The sequence below is a fragment of the Canis lupus genome, chromosome 25 (assembly GCF_011100685.1).
Source record: "Canis lupus familiaris isolate Mischka breed German Shepherd chromosome 25, alternate assembly UU_Cfam_GSD_1.0, whole genome shotgun sequence".
Classification (NCBI taxonomy): domain Eukaryota; kingdom Metazoa; phylum Chordata; class Mammalia; order Carnivora; family Canidae; genus Canis; species Canis lupus.
The window spans coordinates 5469407-5496947 of NC_049246.1; the positions used below are offsets into that span (position 1 = coordinate 5469407).

At 32.4% G+C, this 27541-nt stretch overlaps 1 protein-coding gene and 1 pseudogene across 13 annotated transcripts in view; both read right to left on the reverse strand.

Moving 5' to 3' along the window:
- NBEA (neurobeachin) overlaps window positions 1-27541 on the reverse strand; it is a 674010-nt gene that overhangs the window by 542501 nt on the left and 103968 nt on the right. For 12 of the 13 annotated variants that reach the window (XM_038573291.1, XM_038573292.1, XM_038573296.1 and 9 more), the window contains exons 9-10: window positions 10567-10764; window positions 9821-9954 (exon numbers count right to left, since the gene is read on the reverse strand). In XM_038573291.1, the coding sequence (XP_038429219.1) occupies window positions 9821-9954; window positions 10567-10764 (332 nt within the window). Of the gene's footprint in view, window positions 1-9820; window positions 9955-10566; window positions 10765-27541 lie in introns of those variants that run through there. The other variant, XM_038573299.1, reaches the window with a different exon arrangement.
- Window positions 22579-24661, reverse strand: LOC106557739 (annotated as a pseudogene).

Genomic DNA, 27541 nt, shown 5'->3' on the forward strand with positions numbered 1-27541 from the left:
CTTTTTCTCCCTGACACCTCAGCACCACATTACTACAGGCCTATTTATAGCAATTCCTTTTACCAAGTACATAGTGTCTGACTATCAAGAAAAATATTATGCTGAGCCCTATGCTAAAGGCTCTAATGGATAAAAGAGACACCATAAAAGAACAAATGGACAATGTAAAAGCAGAGAGATGGAATTCCTAAGGAAGAAGCAAAGAGAAATGCTAGCAGTAAAAAATACAGTAAAAGAAATGAAGGGTGTGTTTGATGGAGTATTAATAGACTAAATATGGCTGAGGAAAGAATCTATAAACCAGAATATATATCAGCAGAATCCTCAAAAACCCAAAATCAAAGAGAACAAAAACTGGGGGAAAAAAAAAAAGAAAGGAAAAGAAAAGAAAAGAAAAAAAAGAAAAGAAAAGAAAAGAGAAAAGAAAAGAAAAGAAAAGAAAAGAAAAGAAAAGAAAAGAAAAGAAAAGAAAAGAAAAGAAAAGAAAAGAAAAGAAAACCAAGGACTGGGACAACTACAAAATAATAGGAATACCAGAAGGAGAAGCTAGAAAGGAATAGAAGAAATGTTAAAAAACAAAATAAAACAAAAAACACAGTGATTGAGAATCTCTCTCAAATTTTTGTCAGAAACCAAACCATAGATTCAGAAAGCTCAGAGAACACCAATCAAGATAAATGCCAAAATAAACTATACCTAGGTATATCATTTTCAAATTACAGAAAATCAAACATAACAATAAATTTCTAGAAGAAGCCAAAGGGAAAAAATACAATATCATAGTGGAAATAGGATAAGTATTACATCTGATTTTCCTCAGAAACTATGCAACTAAGAAGAGAATGGAGGGAAAATTTTTAAGTGGTGAGAAAAGAAAAATCCCAACTTCAAGGTCTCTACTCTGAAAAATTATCCTTTAAAAGTGAAGAAGAAATAAAGATATTCTTAGACAAAAATTGAGGAAATTTGCTGCTGGTAGACTGGCTTGAAAAAAAATTCTTAACAAAAATTCTTTAGAGAGAAGGAAAAAATACAGGTTAGAAACTTTGATCTAGGGACACCTGGGTGGCTAAGTGGTTGAGCATCTGCCTTTGGCTCTGGGCATGATCCCGGAGTCCCAGGATCGAGTCCCACATTGGCTCCCTACTGCTTGAAGCCTGCTTCTCTCTCCCTCTGCCTGTGTCTCTGCCTCTCTCTTGTGTCTCTCATGAATAAATAAAAAAATTTTTTAAAGAAACTTTGATCTACATAAAGAAAGCAAGAGCATGAAAGATAGAATAGTGAAGGTAAAATAAAATTTTTTTATATTTTAAATTGATCTAATACACAACAGTTTGTTCAAAATAATAACAGCAGCACTGTATTCATTATGTATGCTTATTCATTTTTCCATATATACATGCTTATGTATACTTATATATGAAATTAATGATAGCAAAAATACTAGGGACAAGAAGAAGGAATGATTATTTTGTTGTTATGAAGTACACACACTACCCATGAAGTAGTATGCTGCTGACAGTAGACTTTAGTAGCAAATTCTATGGCAACCATTAAAAAGGTTAAAACAGTTAAGTATAACTGATACACTAAGAAAGGAGAGAAAGTTGAATTATATAAAATGCTTACTTAAACTCAAAAAAGGCAGAAAAAGTAGAAGACAAAAATAGGAACAAAGAACAAGACAACAAATACAAAACAGTAACAAATATGGTAGATATTAATAAATAATCAATTTGAATGACAATGTCTAAATGCACCAATTCAAGACAGAAACTGTCAGAATAAAATGAAAAGCATAACCCACCTATATGTTGTCTATAAGAAACCCAGTTTAAATATAAAGACGTACAGATTAAAAGTAACTACAAAAAAATATATACCATGCTAACAATAATCAAAAAAAGTAAAAGTACCTACATTAATTTCACACAGGGTAGTCTTCAAAGCAAAGTTATCAGATATTAAGAAGGGCATTATATAATGATAAAGGAGTCAATTTTGCAGGAAGACGTAACATTTTGTAGAGTGTACGTGCCTAAAAAGAGCAAATTATGTGAGGCAAATACTGCTAAAACTTCAAGGAAAAACAGATGAATCTACTGTCACATTTGAAGACTTCAACACCCCTCTCTCAGAAATAGACAAATACAGCAGACAGAAAATAAGTTAGGACATAGCTAACTCAACAACACCAACAAATAACCGGAGATAATTGATATCTATACATGACTTCATCTGACAACAGATGAATACACATTTCTCTCAAGCTCACATGAAATATAAGCTAGATCACATTCAGGCCCAGAAACCACATCTTAGAAATCAATGCAACAAAAAGCTAGTTCATTGAAAAGATCAATAAAATTCATTAAGCCTCAAGCCATTCTAAGAAAAAAGAGAAACGACACAAAATACTAATTTCAGAAATGAAAGAAGAGATATAACTACAGATCCTATAGAATTTAAAGGATAAAAAGGAATACTAGAAATAATTCTATGCTCACAGATTTGATAACCTAGTGAAAAGAATGAGTTACCTAAAAGACAGCCTGCTAAAGCTCACACAAAAAGAAACAGACATTCTGAACAGACCTATACCAATTAAAGAAACTGACTCAATAATTAACAATTTTCCAGAACAGAAAGCACCAGGCTCAAATGGGTTCACTAGTGAATTCTACCACACTTTAAATGGGAAGAAATTATATCAATTATCTACAATGTCTTTCAGAGGGTTGAAGCAGAGTAATTACTTCCTAACTCATTTTTTGAACATCACTCTAATATTAAAACCAGACAAAAACATTATAAGAAAACTACATACCACTATCTCCAATGAACACAAATGCGAAAAACCTCAACATAATATTAGCAAAATGCATCCAAAAACGTGTAAAAAAATTATACACCACAACCAAGTGGGATTTATCCACAAGCATGTAAGGCGTGTTTAAGATTCAAAAATCAATTAATATAATCCATCATATCAAGAGGCTAAAAAAAGAAAAATGACATGCTCATATCCATAGATACATAAAAAGTATTTGACACAATTCAATAACCATTCATGGTAAAAACTCTTAGTAAACAAGGGGCTTTCTCAACTTTATAAAATCTATAAAAAACTTAAAGCTAGGGGCACCTGGGTGGCTCAGTTGATTAAGCATTGATCATGGGCTCAGGTTATGAACCAGGGGTCCTGGAATCAAGCACCGAGTCAAGTCAAGCTCCCCATTTAGCAGGGAACCTGCTTATCACTCTCCCTCTGCCCTTCTCCTTCCCCCGTGCTCATGCTCACTCTTCTCGTTCTCTCTCTCAACACTAGGGAGACTTAGTATTATAATCACTTTTCATTAGAAAATCTGGGCTTCTGAAAGTGAAGAGTCCAGCATATGGCAATAGTTCTTCTAAAAGTAAATAATATTTATTTTAGTTTTAGACTCTATGGTTATCATAAAATCAAAATGAATGAAGCATTTCTTTCTTACTTTCAAAAGGAACATAAAGACAGAAAAGTTAAATGAATGCTATTTTATGTGAAAAATAGCAAGATTATGACAAGATTGAAGTATCGAAGGAGAAAGGATATGGATATATAAAATAGAGGAAAATTAAGGCAATGAATTCACTAAAGTTGTGCTCATGGTTGCTGAGATTTCTGCAACAAATAATGTGCAGTTACCCCTTTGATGAACCAACTATATTGAACTTTGGAAGGGCAGCAAAGATAAGCAAAAGCTTTGTCTTTTACAGAGCAAAATTATCTGCTGTAAACTGAAATAGCACAAAGCAATATAGCATTAAAAATGGATTTCACTACATTTAAAGGAAACTTTTTTGTAAGAATTATTGTAAAAAGCAATCACTCAATGTACAAAACACTTTAAAATGAACTATAAGACACCAGTTTATTTGAAAACTCAATGAATCCTAAGTCATAATTCTAGAATAAAACAAAATATCCATTCTTCTTGACAGCTGACAAATTAATTAAATTGCTAACTCCATGGAGTATAAAGGACTTGCCTGACAAGAGGAAGCTATCTGAACATATAGTTTCCTTATGTTTCAGGTAGGATACTTAATGTATTTTATTTTTTACTTCTTAAAAACTACTTTTCACAGTAAATTCAATATAAATTCCATTTTAGTTTAGTTAAATCTCACTAAATAAAATATTAATTGCTTTTTTCTCCTCTAATAGTAGTAATACATATATGTCAAATATACATCTTGTGTCTGTTTTACTTCAAATAATTTAGTAAAATAAAAAAGGTAAACTAGCAAATATATATATTAAGAATTGACACATATACACCCTTTCTGAAAAAAATATAAAGGGATCTAATTCGATAGTTATATATTTAAAAATAAATACTTTTGGAAACCAAAATATTATATTCTACATATATTAATAATAACCTTCACAAGAGACACAATCATTATAAACAGATACTGATTTCACTTCTTTTGCCTACTGGAGTCAATCATGTACATTTTTTTGTTAGTTGGGTTAAAACAATGTAATAAAATTTTGACACTGTATGTATAATAGGTAACTTTTCCTGAACTTACAATCAGAAAACATGATTGGACAAAGGATTCTTAAGTTGCTTCAAAATGTTAAGGGAAAATCTGCTTTAGGTAAGCACTGAAATACTGAAATTTCCAGGCAATTTTGTTGGTTTACATATTACAGTAGTGCTAATCAGGACTTTACAATGAGGTTTTTATTTAATGGAACTGCTTCATTATTAAGGAGGTTATAAAATTCAAGATAATCATTAGAATAACTGATGGGCAAAATATATTTTAAGAAAAAAAATCTTTGGGTCCCCTGGGAGGCTCAGTCGGTTAAGTGTCCGACTCCTGATTTAAGCTCAGATCACGATCTCAGGGTCCTAAGATCCAACGCTGTGTCAGGCTCCAAACTGGGCTGGAGCCTGCTTGGGATTCTTGTCTCCCTTGCCCTTTGCCGTCCCTGTCCCTGTCTCTATTCCTCTCTCTCTCTAAAAAAATAAACAAAACTTTAAAAAACAAATTAAAAAAAAAATCTCCATTTAAGTTCACTAAACTAATTGCTGAGTCACAAACATTTAAATTACAAGAAGATTCTTAATGATAGTCACTGATATAAATTCCTTATGGGATTCTCTAAATTTTTTACATCTCACATTCCATCGAGCAGTCTACCAAACAATTTGTATCATAACTAAAAACAAAAAGAAGAGTTTCCTGAGAAAAATATTTATATACCTAAAAGAATTCATTTAAACTGCAACTTGAGATTGAATTTTGGTTTGTAAATTTTTTCAGAGTTAAAACAAAACTAAAAATAAATTTTAGTAATACAAAATTGTATCACATCTATAGGCTAATATTTACTGAGGAAAGAAAGAAAACACATTCAATGTCTACTATGTACCAGACACTATGGTAGATATTTTGCATATACTATCTAACTCACTTCACAGTCAGAAAAAGTTGGCATCATTAAAATCATTCCAAAGCTGGAAAAACTGATTCTCAGAGTTGTCCACCACAGTGGTTTTAGAGAGAGGGCTCTGAAGTCAGGCTTTCAGGATTAGGACCCTGGTTCTAGTCTACCACTTAACTCTTATGGCTTGAGGAAATTACTCAGTTTTTCTCTCCCTCATCAGCAGGAAGTATTAGATGAAATAATACAGTTACAGAGACTGGCACATAGTAGTATTCAGTAAATGCCATGTAGTACCACTACTACTACACACCCTCAAACATCCCCATTACCTAAGTTCAGATAGTATATAACAGAACATTGGTATGAGTCTTAATCTGTGACACAAAAAATGTCCAGCTCATTGCATCACACTGTCTCTAATGAGAATTTCTTGCTTAGTGTATTTTCAACTGTTTGATATATAAAAGCCTAATTATATCTTGCACCAGAAAACATTTTTTTTTTCAAAGCAAATTCTTCCCATGTCATACAAGGAAGGTTTGTTTTATATCACCTGAAGAATTTAATAACATATGTTCTGAAAAAAAGGAGGGTGGACCAAAGGAGAAACATATGTATGTCATTCATAATTTATCTGATCATCCAAATCAAAGAAAAAGGAAATTTCTAATTTACTGAGTCATTCTGAGATACAAAATACAGAAAATATAATTATTTCAAGATTGGAGGTATACTTCTTGAAATAATTTATTCATCATTTGTTCATTCTTTTTAGTCATTAACTATTTATTCAATGTCTAATGAAAGACAATTTGTTTAGTTCTTGCTTGCAATATTCACTGGACCAAGACTGATGAGTGCAATACAAAATAGTATTAGTTCCTGAGGAATGACAAAATATCCAAAAAGCTTTGATCACCTGGCAGAATTGCTCAAGGTGATCACAGCGCTTGAGAATCATTATGAATGAATGAAATCACAATGGTAACTACATATTAGCCTGAGTTACCATTGTGATTACTTATCAAAAACAGGTAACATCCAAACTGTTTGTGTTGCCACAAGTTATTAACTCAGTTCGATAATATTTATCTACTCATTTTATTGCTTTTATTTTGTGCCATGATAAAAGCTAAAACTACACATTAAAGAAAGATGATAAAAAGTGTTATCCCTAGAGATTTAAGTACTAATGGGCAGCTACCCAAAATCCAAAAACCAGCTAAAGAAAAGTCATCTTAAGCCCTTCCAGGATTTCTTTGACTAGGTGTTGGCTTCAGAACTTGAGTTAACACATCCTCCATTTTAATCCACTATATCTAGAAAATGGGTAGTTCAAAACTAGTTTTCATCACTACAACTGAAGTTCAAAATATAAGCCCTAATTAATTACTTAAGTCTCTACTGTAAATACTATCACCTACAGAAAGAAGTTTAAATATAAGGTAATATATAAGCCCATATTATAACAATCGATTTCCAAGATTAATGATATATAATTTTTTAAATATAAAACCGTAGTATTAGAGATACTCTTGTTGGTCATCCAGCCCATTGTCATCATGATAACAAATGCCAGCATGTACTGAGTCCTTACTATATTGATCTATGTATTTTACCATGGTTAAGCTAAATAATTCAATGTGCTACTATTACTGTAATTTTATAATGGTGGAATCTAAAGCACAAAATTGTTAACATATTCAAAAGTACACTAATAATACAGTAAACCTGAAATTTGACCCAAGTCTATCTAACTTAAAAGTCCACACATATAACAACCATAATACATAGCCTTCATGATAGAACAATGCCACATAAATTCTGCACAAAGCCTATTTTTAAAGGCTCCAGAAAATTAGATTATTCCTTGAATGAATTATTTTAATACTAAGCCCCCTCTATAGAGTAAAAATCATCAAGATTTATAAGGATAGTGTAATAGTGCCACCACAGAAACAATAAAAAGTTTTATAAAAAAGGACTACGAGTGGAAGAAAGAACACGGAAACTAAATGCTTCAGCTTGAAACACAGAAGACAGAGAAATAACTGATTTTATAGCTTAGCTCAATTTCTCCAAAAATTAAAAATTAGATAATATTATAATTGTTGGCATATGGTTATTATGTAAACAGATTTTCAAAAAAAGAATATATGTAATTTTCTCTGGAAATTTAAAACTTCAAATAGATTCTCATTTATCTAGAACAATTTAATAATAACTGAAAATAAGATGAGACATCCAAGGTCTCATTCATCTATATGAATTTATGATATAGCCAGAAAACAAAAAACCCTATTGACCCCTGCCCTACAGCTAAGGATCTAGGTTTTTCAAGTAGATGGAGAAGTTCCATTTAACTACTTGGTTTTAACATTTTAAAAGCCAAAAGACTATGTCACTGAAGCACACACTTATCTGTGATGGCCCCCTTCAAATTTTAAATAACAAAGACTGTATTACTAGTAGATACAACTGTCCACAAAACACCCAATCTCAGACATTAAGAGCTCTGACACAATTACGGCAAAAGTATTAAATAAGAATTCAAAATAGCACATAATTGAATTGCAGGGTAGTTTGGAATTGGATATGTATTATTCTTAGCGTCGTGATACTTATTTATATGTTTTCTGTTGGATTTAAACTAAGAACATATATATCACTGCAAATTTGAAGTTATTTATTACAGAGAAAAATTTAGATGATATAGAACTAAAACAAAATGAAAATAGAATGCTCACCCCTTACATTATCTTCTATATCCACGATGAAATAAATACAATTTAAATACCAAAATGTAAACATTAAAATGAGTTTTGAAGACAAGCAATGAAAAAAAAAAAAACATGTGCCTTGGATGAATGGACCAGATAACCTGCTAAAATATGATTTTAGCACTAAGATTTTATAATGGCTATTCATGTAGGTATAAGTTATTATGATGGTTTTAATTAAAACATTTGCAAACTACATAACCTTTCTAATTTTTCTTCACAAAGCAACAAATTCCATTTCAGGTTAAAATAATTATGGACAATATTAATTCATAAGGAATATTTAAATTACACATGGGAGTTTTCTATGGACTACCTCATCTCCAACTACTTTTCATAGATCTTACTAAGTTTTTAATTACTGATTACAATGTATATAGGTTCACTTTGATGATAAAGAGCAAAACATTTTGAATTTAAGTCCAGAACTGAAATTTAAAGTTTTATCTTTCCACTAGGCTGATATGCCTCCCAATGAAATTATTTAAGATCTTATAGCAAAGTAGTACCACATTAGGGCAGGATCTCAAGATACCTTTTTACTTCAAGACTCCAACCTTTACACTGATATAAAAGAAAGCATGACCCATGTATTGGTCATATTTATATTCATATTTAAACTGTACATAAATATGGTCTCAATACAGGGATAATATTATTAGAATTAAAATAGAATTTTGTTAATAGCTTATTTAATAATGTAAGAAAATCATGTTACATTTCAATGGACTTAAAATTTTTCCCATATTTGCTTTATTCACTAGGTTTTCCAACAATTCAAAATTGGATGACCCATAAAAAACTTCATGTATATGTGTATATACTAGTGAAGCGCTCCTATACTGCTTCTGGAGTAAAAATGAATGTTTACCTATAGATTTTTCTCTTTAAATTCTCTAACATAGCAATGTACACAGTAAAAAGATAAAAAGATAAAACTTACATTTAACTTATGTAAATGATTCTAAGATATAAAATTGTATCAGCATTTGATACATGAGGTCTGTTTTAATAAAAACGAAGGAAGCTACAGATTTGTATGTGACATCGACCTAATGAGAAAATAACTAAATTTTTATATATACATGGATATCCCATGGGGTAGATTGCATTCTCATATATGAACTGTATATAAAAGAGAGCTAATATAAATTATGCTTGTCTTTGATAACAGAATTTTAAAATACTAATATATAATATATAAACTATGTAAATGTTATCAACTACTGTTCTTCAGAATAAACTTTACCCTAGTAATTTTGTTTAAGCTGACAGGATTTCATGGATGATCCAAACCATAACCATTTCCAAAGGATAAGACTGGGACTAAATTTTTCCTCAATTTGTATAATAATCCCTATGCAACATCTGGTAAGAAGTTTTGATTTATTTTCAAGGAAGTCATTCCTTAATGATTATAAGTATCAGGTTTTAATATCATATAAATAGATATATGCCTTAGTCCTAAAGAAACTTTTATTAGTACTTCAGGGACAAAAACCAAATATTATAAAACATTTAGACAGCATCAACTATGCCAGGCATAATGTAAGTGTGTAGAAATTACAAGAAATTACACATTTTAAAAAAAACTTACCAGACAGTTGTTTCCACTTGACTGTCATTGAGCTGCCTATTGTCCAGTTGGGCAAAGAGTGGAAAAAGCACTTGAATCCCTCCAATTGAATGAATTGCACTATGAATTGAATGTGTTACTATAGCTTTCACATCCTATGTTCAAAAACAAAAATGTTTATTAAATTCCTGAAGCATAAAGTTATCATTATTTCCTTGTTCCAAATAACTTTGTAAAAAATCTTAAAAAACAGACATCTTTAAAGCCCTCAATTATAAAATTTTTGATTCACATATAAAATAAAAACTTGATTATCTCTGTAAATCACTTTTAAATTGGCATTTTAAATTGAGATTTTAATACTGAAAATATGAAGCTATAAATCAAAAACAATTTAGAATAAGAAATACTATTAGCAGATTTAAAGACATTCAAGTAATTTTTATATGGGGGTGTAATAGTAGTACATTCTTAAAGCAAGGTTTTTTTTTGTATCTAACAACTAACTATCTGTTCAGCTAGTCAACTGGTTTTATTTCAAAGGATATAGAACAGATAAGATAACAGAGCTGTCAGAATCCTTTTTAAGGAGACTAGTCCAGGGTAATGTATACTGCCAAAAAATAAAAATAAAAAAATAAGGGAGAAGGCAAAAATGTCACAGTACTAGAAAACAAAAAAAGAACTAGCAACTATAGAGCTATAGATTAGCTATGTTTAACGTTAATGCTCAATGAGAATATAAAACTAAGCTACTAATCACCTACCTGGAGCATTAGAGCATGTGGGGAATGCACAAAAATTGATGCATTTTCCTTTGGTGAGGATTCCAAGCACAGCTGAGCATCGGTGGCCTTAGCGTTATATGTAAATGCAATACTACTTGCAAGTTTCCCATCATACAGCACCTGTTTATGATGTTCTGCCAAATGAATGTCACTCTCAGATTTAAATTTGAAGGTACTCTGAAAAAATAAAACTAAATTAAATTCTCATTTAAAGACAACCTAATAAAACTCTCAAGTCTTAAAGCATAGAAATATTTAAGATAATAAACAATTTGTTTTGACCCTTTCAAGTGTCAGGCATTAGTCAGTGGTATTACATTATTTTGTTTTCTCACTTCAGTTCTATGAGTTAAAATTTTACTTATCATGTTAATAAACACACTTGGATCTTCATATCTTTGTTTTTATAGCATTTTTGATTATTTATAAAATATTTTATTAGAAAAAAATATAAAGCCAGATGTTATTAAATTTCTGGTAAAAAGATTTTGATTTAATGCCTAGGAACATTAATTTTTCTTGTTTAGACATTCAAAAGTATTTACATAAGTAAACAGTGCCTGGTACATGAATTACTTATATAGAAAAATGATTATCATTTAAGACTATGAAAAATATTTTTATGCAAAAAGATTTATGTCTCTACCATAAAAAGTATATCAACATATTGAGTAACAATACTATCCACAAAAGTATCAGAAAGTCATATTAAATCCAAAAGAAAAGTTCATTAAAACATATCACCCTTTTATACAGAGAAATAACAAAGATGTAGTAGCTGTAATAAGAAAGATATTGTTAGAAATGGTTGAAACTTCTGATAAAGACAAATAATATTTAACTTTTGCAACAATCACATGATATTATTATTATTATTATTTTCAATTTATAACTATGAAAACCAAATGTTAATGAAATTAAGATCTGGAAGGGATAATGCGAGGACATAATGCCATGTCTTTTGCTCAGAGTATTAATGGATTAATGGTGAAGTAATCTGGATTATAATCCAGGCTCTACCTCTAATTATCTCTAGGCCTTTATTTAGTGTCAAAGAAATCATTTAACTAATGTGGCTCCTTTTCCTTACTCTGATGTTACAGTAAGATTAAACCAAATGTTCCAAACTCAGATTTTTACAGAAGGCAAAAAGATATATGTATAAATTAAGCAGGCCTCATGGAGATTTCGTAAGACTAGATAGTGCATGTCCTGTCTCAAGGTATCCCTCAATGTTCTGCTCAAGTCAATTAATGCACCATGTTGCCAGTTCTTCAATACTTTCCAAAGAAACATGAACTCGGGACTTCCTTAAAAAAAAATCACATAATTTGTAATTTAATGTAAATATTTAAAAACCAAACATGGCAGGCCAAATTTAGCCCATTTTCTGCTTTTAAACTAGTATCCAGAGAGCCTTCCTTCCTTGAACCTGGGCACAAACCATTGATCGGCCATGTATCAAATACAAGAGCAACATGAATAAATGAAAATTTGTATTTGGTGATCCCTGGGTGGTGCAGCGGTTTAGCGCCTGCCTTTGGCCCAGGGCGCGATCCTGGAGACCCAGGATCGAATCCCACGTCGGGCTCCCGGTGCATGGAGCTTGCTTCTCCCTCTGCCTGTGTCTCTGCCTCTCTCTTTCTCTCTGTGTGACTATCATAAATAAATAAAAAAAAATTTTAAAAAAAATTTGTATTTATGTGACTATGGATGCCACTTTCTGTCTTCCAAATGTAAGCACATTTACATATTTTTATGTAAGAAAAAAGCTGACAAAATTACAGTACTTTGGATCAGATTTTGCTTCCTCTTCTCAATTAAATGGAATGTAGAACTTTATCTGCCACCTCAGATTTTCAAAATTTTTGAGTTTATATAACTAAAAAATTCACACTGTCCAATCTTGAGGTAACAGCTGGGCTTAAAACATGTTCTAATTTAAAAATAAAGATTATATTTCAGTCACTCTTGCACTAGAAAATAGGTGACAATTACAATAAAAAATAAATTTTTAAAAAGTTATATCTGAATGAAATTATGAGTTAACTATTAGGTAGCAATATTAGCAACATAAAACTAATTTGCCTTCATTGGTTGCCTTGGTGTTATAAAATAAACATTTTAGTATGTATTTCAGTAGGATTATACATGTTCAGAATGTTTAATATTTATTTTCTAATCCAATCATTTTAAAATAAAATTTGACAAATATACTAGATTTTTTACTTATATTGCAAAGCACTGATCAAAAGTAGATTTAATTACTTTAGAGGAATAAAATATATGAGTTAGTTTATAGAAATAAAAGTATTTAATTGAGGGAGTTTGGGAGAAGAGTATATATGACATTACACTGGAAAAGCCAAATGAGGAAGACCCAGACCAAATAAGGAAGAGGGGAGTCAAGGAGTTGGATGACCCAAGAGCAAGCTGGAGTTGAATCAAGTAGAGTAGTGGCGCTTCCTTATGTTGATGATATTATATGTAGGAAAGCAATGTGTAAATGATGGGAACAGCAACTGGAGAAAGTGGAACATATGCTCTAGCTAGTAGAGCTACCTTTTATTCAGGTTTTTTTTTTTTCTTTTTAATTTGACAAAAACAAAGGCAACAAAAGCAAAAATAAACCAGCAAGACTACATCAAACTAAACAATTTCCACACAGCAAAGCAAACCACCAACAAAATGATAAAGCAAGCTATCAAATAGAAAATACCTGCAAATCATATACCTGGCAAGGGATTAATATCCAAAATATATAAAGAACTCAACAAGTCAACAACAACAACAACAAAAAAACTGATTAAAAAATGGGCAGAGAAACTGAATAGATATTTTTCAATAAAAGACATACAGATGGCCAAATGGCACATGAAAAAATGCTCAGTATCATGAATTAGGGAAATGTAAATCAAAACCACAATGAGCTACCACTACACACCTGTTAGAATGGCTATTACCAAAAAAAAAAAAAAAAAAAGATATAACAAGTGTTGTCAGATATGTGGAGGAAAGATAATCTTTCTGTACTGTTAATGGGAATAGAAATGCAGCAACTATGGAAAACAGTATGACATGTTCCCAAAAACTTAAATACAGGGGCACCTGATGGCTGAGTGGGATGTGAGTCTGACTCTTGATTTTGGTTCAAGTCATGGTCTCAGGGTCTGAAATTAAGCCCCACACTGGGCTCCATGCTCAGCATAGAGTCTGCTTAGGATTCTTTCCCTCTCTCTTATCCTATGTCCTTCCCCCACTCATGCATACGCACACTCTCTCTCAAATAAATTTTTGAAAACTTGAAAAAATTATGTAAAAAAACTTAAAACTAGAACCATATGATCTAGCAATAGCAATTCCACTTCTAGATATTTATCCCAAAAACCATCAAGATTTACTTGAAAAGATATATATACCTCCTATGTTCACTGCAGCGTTATTTACAACAGCTAAGACATGGAAGCAACCTAAGTGTCCACAGATGTAGAAATGGATAAAGAAAATGTGATACACATATATGTATACAATGGGATGTTATTCAGCCATAAAAAAGAATGAAATCATGCACTTGCAACAACATACAGACCTTGAGGGCATTATGTTAGGTGAAGTAACTCAGAGAAAAATACTATATGACCTTACATATATGTTGAACCTCAAACACAGAAATTATGGTCAGAGGTGGAGGGTGGGGGTAGATAAAATGGGTGAACGTGGTCAATGAGTATAAACTTCTATTTATAAGATGAATAAATTTTGAAAATGCAATATACAAAATGTTGATTATAGTTAATAATACTTTATATTTGGAAATTGCTAAGAGAGTAGATTTAAAAGTTCTCAGTACAACACTAAAAATTATGGCTATGTGAAGTGATGGATGTGTCAATTAACCTTATGGTGGTAATATATACATATATACAATATATACAATATATACATATATCAAATCATATGTTGTATGTTTTAAACTAATATATGTTATGTGTCAATTACATCTCAGGAAAACTTGAAAATAAAGCTTTGAAATTTAAAAAAGTAAAATACTGTATTGTTAGTTTTATATAGTGCAATAAATAGTTAACAACATTAGGTTCAAAATGACTTAGACTTAAGTCTGAATCCCAGCTCTATCACTGACTAGATGTGTATCCATCCACAAGTTATTTACCTCTCCTATGGTATAGATCTAACAAATAAAATAGTAAGCAGAGCACTCTGAACAATACATGGACCTTTAAAAAAAAGCAACCGAAAATGGTAACTGTTATTACTGTGTCCTTTTCTACTTAGTATTATACAAATATTTCTCTATCTTCAATATTTTTTCATAAATATCACTCATAAAACATTTACCATAAATTTTATGTAATGGTATATTGCGCTTAAGACCGTGAACATTCAGATATCTGTAACATAGTTGGTTAATGAGGCAAAGCCTCAATGAGTAGAACCCTAATAACCCAAACTGGAATTACTTAATGTAAATATGAGAAAATGTTCCAGAACACTGCTAAACTCAACTAAATTAAATTTATCTAATTGCTACAAGAGGAGAGATTTGTTATTTTCTAATACTAATATCTAAAAACTTCACCAATATCAAGAATATAGCCATTTTCCATTGAAATTATCTAAGAATGACATACATATGGCAATACTTATTGTTCTTCTCAGTATCATTATGTGACAAGAGTTGCTGATTTTAATAGGTAATAATATTGCAACATTCCATGAATTCTATTTCCTGATGTATAAGAGAGCATTGCTACCTGTACTGTGTAGAATTTTCACTTCAAAATGAATAATCCATCTGGAATTCATCAAAATTAATTCACTCTAATATCTACATTTCCAAACTTCTCTAGGAAAATACATAAATAGCATCAATCCATTCTCCTGCTACAGTTTTTTTTTAAATAATACCAAATTACTGGAAAATCAAAATTCACTATTTTGATATTCAAAAGTCTTCAAAAACTTGGTTTCAGCCTATCATTATCATCTTCACATTCAACCATAAACTACGCAGCCTACTCTGTATTCTACTATGAAGCTACAACTGATGTGGACTAATCCATAGACACATCCTACTCTCCCTTGCTTCTATCCCTGTAATCATGCCCTCTCTCTCACATTCTATCATCATGTCCTGTTCATCCTCTGAAATTAATGTGTTTTTCAAGAACCTTAAAAAATTTCTTATTCGATGAAGAGTTCCTAAAGCTTTTGTAGCTGAAATTAATCACAAAATTTTAGTAGTATTTGCATTATATTTCCTTTCTGATATACATACTGACTTTTAAGTATAAACATTTACATCTATAATTATTCTCATAAAGAGTGCGTAAGCTTGATCATTTTTAATCTTTAGAGCTTAGAACACTTCCTTGAATATAATAAATATTTGATATACCTTATGAACAAGCTTAAAGAAAACAATATAGTCACAAACATGCCAACAAATGACATACGAATCAACACAGAAAATTCTGATACATAAAGTCAGTACTTCAACACAGTAGATAATTGTTCACCCAATCAAATCTTTTAAAAGATTTATCTATTTGAGAGAGCGTGCGGGCATAATCTGTGTCAGGGGCAAAGGGAGAGAGAGACCTAGACTCCTCACTGAGCACAGAGCCTGAGCCATGAGGTTTGATCCCATGACCCTGAAATCATGACCTGAACTGAAGTAAGACACTTAACCGCTTGAGCCACCTAGGCATCCTCACCCAATCAAATCTTTAAAAATTATGATAATGGCATGTATAAAATTAGCACAAGTACCAAGTATCAGCACTATAGTAACTACAATATTTCAAATATTAAATAAAAGAAATGTATCACTGATATCAACCAATATCCAAAAGAAATATTTAACATAAGGATATTGAGAAACAGCTTATATCAAATTAAGCAATCATTTGCCAATATCAATTTTGTGTAATTCATTCTCCTAATATGAATAAATTTTTAACATGCATGCAGTTGCACAGAATGGATACTTTGATAGGCTAGAAATTTTAAAAATTAAACTGCGAAAGAAATCATTATAATATCATAAAAGATACACTTTGTAGAAATGATTTGGTTGGATACATGTATAAATAATTATCATCTAGTAATTCTATCTAGTAGAGTAAAACTCCAAAATTTCTATACCACTATTGCCATTCATTTGTATAATAATTACTAAGCACTTAAGGATGTGGACATAAACCTTTTCTCACTGGGCTAACACTCCAGTCTCAAACAACTACGTAACCTCTACTACCTCTAACATCTGCTTTCTGCTAGAGTTTATGAAGCCTCCCACTATAAATGTACAGCTCTATCCCCTGGCAAAGAATGCACAGGAAACCGTCAGGAAGACTTTTGTCCCTACCCCAACAGCTTGCTCCTGTTTCTGCACCCTGTTCCACATATTCTAGATATTTCAGCTGTCCTAAATTCTGATTTCAACCTCCTTAACTCAGCTGTCTCCAGAGCTGGAATATGTGGAAATATTTTTATAAGCCCTAGCCAGATATCAAGGATAAATGCCAACCTCATCTTAAATATATTCCTACTCTCAAGGATATCAGACCTGCAGTATGTGTATTGACAAAAGTTAAAAACCAGATGTTTTGTAATTTTGCCCATTTTTATAGTTCTATACAGTATTATGGCACATTCAGTACCAGTTACTCCAGAATGGACAAAATCAGAAATCTGGTTGAATGTTTTCTGAAATTAATTAATTAAGACAACACTTACTTCTGGTCTTTTTTATTTTAGCCATTCTGACTAAACGTATAAAGTGATATCTAATTGTGGTTTTTCTTTGCATTTCCCTGATGATTAGTGATGTGTCTGTTTTCATGTGTCTGTTGGCTATCTGTACGTCTTCTTTGAAAAAATATTCATGTGCTCTGCTCATTTTTCAATTGGATTGTCTTTTTGGTGTTGAGTTACATGAGTTCTTTATATATTTTGGATATTAACGTCTTATCAGATATGTCATTTGTGAAATTCTTCTCTCATTCAATAGAGTGCCTTTTCATTTTGTTGGTGATTTCCTTCACTGTGCAAAAACTTTCCATTTTGATGTAGTCCTAATAGTTTATTTTTGCTTTCATTTCCCTTGCCTTAGGAGATATCTAGAAAAATGTTGCTAAGGCCAGTCTGAGAAAATATTGCAGGTGTTCTCTTCAAGTATTTTTATGGATTTCAGGTCTCACATTTAGGTCTTTATTCCATTTTGAGTTTATATTCAGCCACTGTAGAAAACAGTATGGAGGGTCCTCAAAAAATTAAAGATAGAAATATCCCATGATCCAATAATTCCACTACTGAGTATCTACCCAAAGAAAATGAAAACACGAAGGGAAAACACGTATTTTTCCTACCAAAATAAACAACTCACTTATTCCTTATGAGTTTCAAAGTAATCTTAGAAGCTTCATGAGCCTAGCTAAACTGGTTTTTAAAGCTACCTTTTCTCTATGAAACACTTCTCAGTTCCTACAATCAGAATCCTTTTCCATGATCCCAGTGGACTTACTGTTCTCAGATAACATGATATAAATTCAATCAACTTCACTTTTTAGCTTTTTGTATGTTTTTCTCCTTACTTGGTTATAAGTTCCTTAAAGGTAATTTATAGCTTTGCATGCTCCATAATGCCTGTGATAGTGTTCCATGCATAGAAATGCCTTAACAAATATTCTCTGAATTTTAAATTTGTTTGAGGAAATTCACCCAAACAGAATCATTTCAGGTTTTCCTCTAGTCATTTTAAAGCTACTTTTTATTGACTTTTCCTTATTCAGGGGAAATTCAGAATTTAGAATAAAATTATCCATTCCGCTTTTTAATATTTTGGCATTTTTATTTTCCAATCTTTTTTTGACAGTATACACCCACTTCATATTTAATTACTTGCACTTTAAGATTAAAAATATACTACCTTATTTCTTCCTTGATTTTGGTCTTCTTTTTGTATTCATTTCAATCTTAAAACTTTTGCTTTCTATTGCCAAACCTACCACTCTTCACTTTTTATTTCTTTAAATATCTGTTTGTTTGTTTTTTGTTTTGGCTCTCTTTTGCTTCTTTTTTCTTTTTTGAGCCCTTTCCTTGTTACATATATAAAAAAGTTGGTTGCTTTGAGAAATACATCATCCATTAAGCATGAATATGAAATCACCAATGTTCTTTACCACACATTTAACTTAGGAAAAAAAAGTCTTTTTTGGGCTGAAAAGTCTTATACCAATAATTATAATATAATTCATTCTTATAATCTTCAATGAATTTAAGTGAAAAGTACTAGAAAACACTGAAGATATCACTCTGGCTCATGGTTACTATTCTTTTAAAACATGTCAAAAACAGTTCATTAATTCTTATCTTTTTTTTCATATGTCTGTCATGCTTAAGAACTCTGCATCCTAAAAATGATGTATTGTTAAATACTATAATTAGCTTTTCCATGTTGGCATTTTAACAATTCTGAAATGTATGTACATTCTATTGTCTTTACTTTCATTTTATTCATATTGCTTACAATGAAATAAATAATGTTTAATATATTCTCTGGAAAGCTATAAAACAGTTTTGTGAAATATAATGTAATAAGTCTAATAAAACCTATTCTTATTTGAGGAAAAAGTAAAAACTGGAATTAAGTTTTTCGGTCCACAATGCAAATATCACATTTCCTACTTTGGTTGTTAGGAGCAAGACACCCTCATATCATAATTAATTAAATATACCATTTTTAGTTTTTTAAAAAATTATGATGCAATTTAAGTGACTATAAAGAATCCATTATTAAAATATGATAATTTTCTTATATTTATTCCACTTTTGGTATTTAGGTTACTTCCAACACTTCAAAATTATATATTAAGATATGATAAGCACGCTTACACATAAATATCAATAGTCACTAAATTATTCCTTGAGGGATTTTCAGAAGCAGAATTTTTATATAAAATGGTATGAGTAAGATGGGGATGGGGATGAAAATGAGCAGTGACTGCCAATAGGCATGTGGAGTGATAGAAATGTTCTAAACTTGGATTGTGGTGATATCTGCACAACTCTGTAAGTTACTTAAAATAATTAACTTGTACACTTAAAAGGAGTGAATTGTATGATATGTAAATTGCATTTCAATAAAGTTGTTGTAAGTTTTTAAGAGAAAAAAAGAGAGTAGGGACATTTCCCAACCAGACAATGAAAGAAATGGAGCTAGACAGGAAAATACAACCCATACATATGGAAAAAAGCAGGCAACAGAAACTGCTAGTGAGAGCAAACAGTTGTCAGATTTAACAGAAAAAGACTCCAAATTAGCCATTAAAAATACAAAGAACTAAAAGGAAACCACAGACAAGTAAATGCAGGTATGATGACAATGTCATATTAAATAGAGAATAAGGGGGGTCTGCGGGGCGCGGTCAATTATGTGCCTGACTCCTGGGGTTTTGGCTCCACTCTGCTCAGGGTCTTAGAGTCATGAGATGGAGACCTATGTGGGGCTCCCTGTTTAGCACAAAGTCTACCTAAGTTTCTCTATCCCTCTTCCTGTGCCCTTGCACTCTCTCTCTCACTAAAATAAGTAAACAAATCTTTTAAAAAAATTATTACATAGAGAATACCAATAACAAGAGAAATACTATAAAAACAATCCAAATGGAAATTCTGGAGTTAAAAAGTGTAATTGAATTGAGAAATTTTCTACAGGTACTCAACAAAAGATCTGAACAAGTAAAGGACAGAATTAGCAAATATAAAAATAAATTAATAGGGATTATGTAATCCAAAAACCAGAAAGAAAAAAGAGTAAGGAAAAATTATTAGAGCCTCAGAGAAATGTCGGAAACAACTAGGTATACCAACATGCAAAATGGGAATAGCAGAGGCAGAGAAAAGAGAAAAATACCCAAAAACTTGAGGAACTGAAAACTTCCCCAAATTTTAGAAAGCACTAATATGCACATTCAGGAAGCCCATGATCTCAAAGAAAAATAAAAGCAAAGAAACCTACAAGCAGAAAAATCATAGTAAAAATGCTGATAGCCAAAGACAAGGAGACAATCTTAAAAGTAGCATGAGAAAAATAACTCTTCACCTAAAAAAGAATACCAATAAGAACAAGAGTTGACTTCTCATCTGAAAAAAGAAGCCAGAACATAATGAAATAAAACATTCAAAGTGCAAAAGAAGAAACTTTCAACCAAGAATTTATATCCAACAAACTGATATACATTAAAAAAAATGGAGATAATTTACTGCTATCTGACCCAACCTACAAGATATAACGGAATCCTTCAAACAAAAAGAAATCCCAAAAATAATTTTAATACATACACACACAAAGGGACAAATATTAAAGATAAAGTCAATTTAACATATATGATCTGGTCTCTGAAAAAACCAAAGCAAAGAAACAATACGAAACAGTATGAGAAAAATACACTATATTCTAGATATAGAAGAAAGCAGATCCAGATTTAACCTAGCGAAGGTCAAGTTAAAACACAGCAAGTCCTCAATTTCACACTAATAGAAACTAAGGATTTTTAAAATAATGGCTGATTCCAAACTGAAACAACAAAATGTTCAGGATGAGTCATCTGAAATAGCAAGTAATCTATCAAAGACTACAGGGTTCGATCAAAGGACTAAGGAACCATCTAGAATAGACATTCGTCACTCAAAGTTGGGACAATTTTAATATCAAAAAGGATAATAACTGCTACAATTAAACACTTCAAATACATTTAAATTCATGAGTTTATAATGAAATTTTAAAAACAATAATTAAAGATCTTTGAATAATGAAATGGCATTAGGTTATACATTTCCCCTCATGACTATTATTAGGAAGCATTATTAGACTGAGTCAAAGTAGAAACTTGCTAGTATATAAAAATGTTCATTAACTGGATAAAAACCTTGTAGGAATTACCGATTTTATTTTAAGACCAGTGACTAAAAATTACCTGAAGTGGATAATAAAATAATTCTGAAGACATTATATGGGCCAGGGCAAGAGGCAGACAAGAACACTGGAAATGTAGAATACTTGTCTTACCACTCATCGAAATTCTAATACTTTAAATATAGCATAGCTTTAAAGTAATACACCTGATATTTTTTTAAACTTTATTGATTTGAAAGAGACAGTGAGAGGGAGAGGGAGAGGGAGAAGGAGAGGGAGAGGGGGAGGGGGGAGAGAGAGAGAGAGAACACAAGCAAGAGGAGGGAGAAAAGGGACAAACAGACTTCCCACTGAGCCAGCCACTCAGGAACCCCCATACACCTGATATTTTTTAAACTCTTTATTTATTTGAGAGAGAGAGAGAGAACACAAGAGAAACAGAGAGAGAGTACAAGCGGGTAGGGGGTAGCAGAGGAGTGGAGGGAAAGGAATAAGCAGACTCTCTGCTGAGCAGGGAGCTGAGTACAGGGCTTGATGCCAGGACTCTGGATCATGACCTGAGCCAAAGGCAGATGCTTAAGTAACTGAGCCACCCAAGCACCCCACACCTGATATTTTAAAGCAAATAAAGCTAAACAAATATGATCATAAGTGATATGTTTTCCAAAAGAATCACCTTAGAAATGCTTACAAATAATAGATGTCTATTACTCAAAACATTCCTTTATGTATAGGATTTTTCAAACAAGATATTCACAATCTACAGCATTTTTAAGACCTTTAACAGGTGCTTGCAGTTCGTTGACTTCTTTGAGAAAAATTAAACTGTAAACATTAATACAAATTAAAAACAAGGTTCTTAAAAATCTCAACTTTTCCAGATATGGGACAATTTAAAAAACTTTACGAGTGTATTGAGGAAAACCAGGCTTAAAAAAATCTGTTTGCCATTTTCAAAAAAAGAGACGTCTTAGGTAAAGATAATAGAAACTCCAATCTGCAGAGAAAAATGCAGAAAGTTTTAATTATCTGGTCAATGGACAAGAAGCAAGTACTTGAAGTCTTCAACTCCAACCTTCTGTTATTTATTACAGAAAGTTCATATTCACTTCCTCATATTGGATGACAAAACCAATGGTGAGATGATGGCAGAAATAGTAATCCTGAATTTACTCAGCCCCACCCTGCACAGCCTTAGAAGAAGACTAATTCTCCACTGGTGGACCAGCAGCTATGTCTCTTTGCCTTCTTGTTTCTTACGGTTTTCTGGCCTTCTATGCTGTAGCAATTGAAGTTGCAGCAGTACAGCTGTTGAGGTGGCTCCTGACTTTGGGTCTCATCTCCTTGATTTTCCTTACTTCTTTCACTGCCATCCTGTTTAGGATGTCCTTGGCAAGGAGGGTCCCTGTGAAATGGTCATTTATAACCCAAAAGCATATTCTGTCTCACTGGTCTACTTGCTCTCCTGCACCCTGGCTATCAGCACCTTCCATCACTTCTCCCCGCACAGGAAGGTGAGAATACTGCAGTCAATATCCATAGGGTCTCCACATGTAGTAAAGTGGGCACTGCGGCCTGTGTTAGGGCCTGCCCTTCAGGAGCTCTTGCCGATCCTGCACTCTTTTCCCCATTTTCACTATTCTGGAAATTCTACTGGTAATTTCATAGAGGACTCTTGCCATGTGGATAGTATCAATAATTTAACAGGTTACACAATCTGCTGCTGCACATGTGCTGCTTGCACTGGAAATCTCAACATTTGATGCCTCTGCACCCTTTCTGTCCTTTGACTGATAACAAACTCAATAGCCTCTCCATCTTCTACACTGCAAAGGTACTTCCTGGGGTTATTCTTTATGGTAGCTTGACGTACAAATACATATTCCTTAGTGTCATTTCTTTTGATTAAACCATATCTGTTTCTTACACTGAACCATTTTACCATTCCCAAAATATTCCTTGTGATGAACTTGACCTTCAGGCACTGCCAATATGAGGCCACCCTGGCTGCTGCTCGCGGCGAGGCTAGGTCTTGGCTTCACTGCTAAAGGTTGCAATGATGGTGAATGAGACCAGCAACTGCAGCTGTGGTTCCTGGTAAGCATGAGAATGTTGACATGAGAGCTACTTGAGGCTCTCTGGGATCAGCTCTCCACTTTCACTATCAATCGAACTCTATAGCATTTTAAATTATGTTTTTGAAGACAAACCATCATCCTCAAGGGATGGATTTAATTTTTGCAAAAAGAAAAACAACCTGAAGCCATATGAATTAATAGGTGTCACAAAACCATTAATTATCAAAAATATAACAGCTCTAAAGTAAGAAGAACTGTTTTCTTGTGTCACTTAAAAACTGACCCTTTAAAAGCAAGTGCAAAAGAACTGCAACTAACTAGAAAAATAGTAGCATACTTGGAGTATGTTCATGTCATCCAAATGATGACATGATACGGACTTAAATGAAAAATCACTCAAAGTATAACAATTTAGGGGCACCTGGGTAGCTCAGTCATTTAAGCATCTGCCTTCAACTCAGGTTACGATCCCGGAGTCCTGGGATCAAGCCTTATATAAGGTCCCCTGCTCAGTGAGGAGTCTGCTTCTCCCTCTGTCCCTCGTCCTGCTAATGGTTGTGCTTGCTCACTCTCTCTCTAATAATTTTTTTTTTAAGTGTGACAGTTTAAAAATAAAGCTTCACTATTTTGCAGAGAAAGTTCACATAACTATATTCATGTGCACATAAATACATACTACTCAGAGGTTTTTCTTCCTTAAAATTTTTATTTATAAACATACTGAAACATAAATAAATGCGTAACAGTAAAAGCAAATAATCAGGAAACCAGAAAAAAAAAACAATTACATATAAACAGTTCTTCAAAAGGACAAAATGATGGAAAGGGAATTATGAAATATTACAAAGGCAGAGATAAATGCAATGTATGCAATGTACTAGAATGATACAAGCAAAACTAAACAACTACACTTTCAAACATAAATTAATGTTTCTCTTTCGATTCTGAAAAAATACTATTTTCATTAAATGAAAGATTTTTTCCCCATTTTAACTAATTGTAAAGTGTGATAATCACGATTACCCATGATCTCCATGCTGTTAAGTCCATTAGCCATTTCTTAGTCCTGAATCTACTCAACCTCTTAGCAGCATTTGACATTTAATCACCTCCTCTTCCTTTAAAAATGTACAGGATACCATACTCTCCTCTTACCCCTTGCTCTCTTTCTAATTTTCCCTTGCTGGGTCCTTTTCATCTCCACAACCTGCAAATATTGGCTTTTCCAAGGACTCATTACTCAGTCATCTTTCACCTCTGAACTCACTTCATTGTTATCTAAAACCAGTCTCACAGCTTTAAATCCTGTCTATACTCTACCAATGCTAAATTTCCATCTCCAGCCCAGACTTCTCCCCTAGACTCCATGGTTTTATCACTTCTCCATTTAGATGTCTAATCAGCATCTCAAACATCAAATGTCCAAAAGCAAACACTTAACCTTCCTCCCCAAAATTCAGTTCTTTCCAAATCTTTTCTATTTCTAAATAAAAAGCCCATCAATACAGTTGTTCACTGGATCACCTTTGAATCTTCTCTTGCACTTTTAGTCCACATCCATAGGGACAAAAAATCCTACTGGCTTTACCTCCAAAATATACCCAAAAGCTGACCTCTTAAGAGTATTATTTTAGATATGCCTATCAAAAATCCAACCAAATTCCATTACTTTCTACTGCTATCATCAGCTTTGTCTAAACTCCCTCTATCCTACTCACAGAAACACAATGACTATTCATTAATCTTTCAAGTAAGATCCTACTAAGTGGCCTTTATACTTGCTCTCTCATGTGTCCTGAAAGCTCATCCCCCAAAACCCACCAGGCTGGCATCAACTTCACCTACTTGAAGTCTTAGTGCAATCTCTGCTATCACTCTAACTGTAGCCCACTATTTTCCCTCTTTTTATATGCTTTATTTTTCCCATAGCACTACCACCATCTAGCACACTATCTACTTTTTTATTGTCTGTCCCCTCCCATAATAATGTACATCCTCGTTCTCCCCAAGAAAGGTATGGATTTTATGGTTTCCCTGACTTTATTTTCCTCTGAGTTTACTAGTTCCTTCAATCTGTAAATGTGAGTTTGTTTGTTTGTTTGTTTGTTTGTTTGTTTGTTTGTTTGTTTTAAATGAAATTTGGGAAGTTTTCTACCATTATTTCTTCATCTATTTGTTCTAGCCTTTTCTCTTATATGTTGCATATTAGATTTCAAAACCACCCCATACATCTCTATCATTTTCTTCTTTCCCTTCTAATCTTTTCTCTCTTTTCTAATGGTTCTGTCAGTCTATATCCAAGTTTATTTATTTCTCTATCCTATCAATTTTGCTAATAATAAACACATACAGTGGATTTTTTCAAAGCAGATACAGTCACCAGTTCTAAAATTTCCATTTAAAAAAAAATTTTTGTGGCTGATAATTCCTAACCTTCAGCTCATTACAAACAATATTTTTAACCTCACTAGTTATAATAGCTCCCAAGAAGTCCTCATGTGATAATTCAATGATTCTGGTTTATCCTGAAGTTGCTGTGTGCTGATTTTCCCTTTCCTTGAGAATAAGTCACATTTTCCTGGCTTTTCAAAGGATGAGCAATTTTGGATTATATGCTGGACATGGTGAAAATTATTCTGTAGAGACCATATTTTTCTGAAAAGTATTTATGTTTTTGTTTCATGGACTCATTTTCCTGTTTAGATACAACTACAGACTGTCATGTGTGGTGTCTTGGATCTCAGTTCAGTTCTTGAACCCGTATTTACAATCTATTATCAGTTTTCCATGATCATGGTTTCAGGGGTTGGCCAGAGATTCAAGCTGAGTATTTTTAAAATACAGATTCAGATTCTTTCCTTGCTGTCTCTTATCCACGGCTGCCCATTAATCTCCATGGTGTTGATTGGCCAAGTGTTTTTTATCTTAATTTTTATGGCCAGAGTGAAAAATGGGGAACTCAATCCATGCTGACCACTTGTTTCATGTTTTGGTACCTCTCTAAAACCTGACTGCAATTATTCAGTCTTAAAGCCCTCACATACCTGTTTTCTGTATTATGTGCAGAGTTTTAAGTGGTTACTGTGGGAATATCACTCTCTTAGGAGCTTGCCTATCCAAGCAAGTATCAGAAACCCTCCAAAGTGATTTTTAATTTTGGAGACTGTTCTATACATTTTCTCTGTATCAGTTAGGCCTTTATCATATTATAATACTGATACAGAATCATTATGTTATCGTTTTCTTGAATGGAAGACAAAACACAAAGCTTAATATTGAAATATTTAGCAATGGAGATGAATTGCTTGCCACAAAGGGTTAGGAAATGTCCAATAACAATTAAAAAATATCAAAACTTTAAAATCTGTTTTGCAAGCTTATGTCAAAAAACCACTATATATAACTATATATAAGACTTTTTATAATCTTGTAGAGACTGAATTACCCCATCAAATGCAGCTCTCCAATACACTAACCTCATAGTAAATTTTTCTGTACTAGACAAAGTTACAGTGAGAAATTCCGTGTTTTACCAATTACTTCCAAATCTAATGATTTATTTAATTGATTAGTAATATACTCCTTTATTTACAGTTTACCTAAAATAGCTAAATACAAAATATTCACTGACAAGCCATATTGCTCAAAACCAGACATTTCATAGAAAAATACCTAATATTCTAATTCTAATTCTATTTCAACAAATCACAATTACACAGAATAGGCTGCATAGTATATATAGTTTGAGGACATTATTTTGGGGGGAATTAATTTATTTCAGGGCCCAGATGTTGACATGCCATCTACATTAAGCCCAGAATCACAGAGAATACCATCTGACCACTCTACTTATTGAAGTTCCATATAACATGCATCAACAAAGGCAGCCGGGTGGCTCAGCGGTTTAGCGCCACCTTCAGCCCAGGGCCTGATCCTG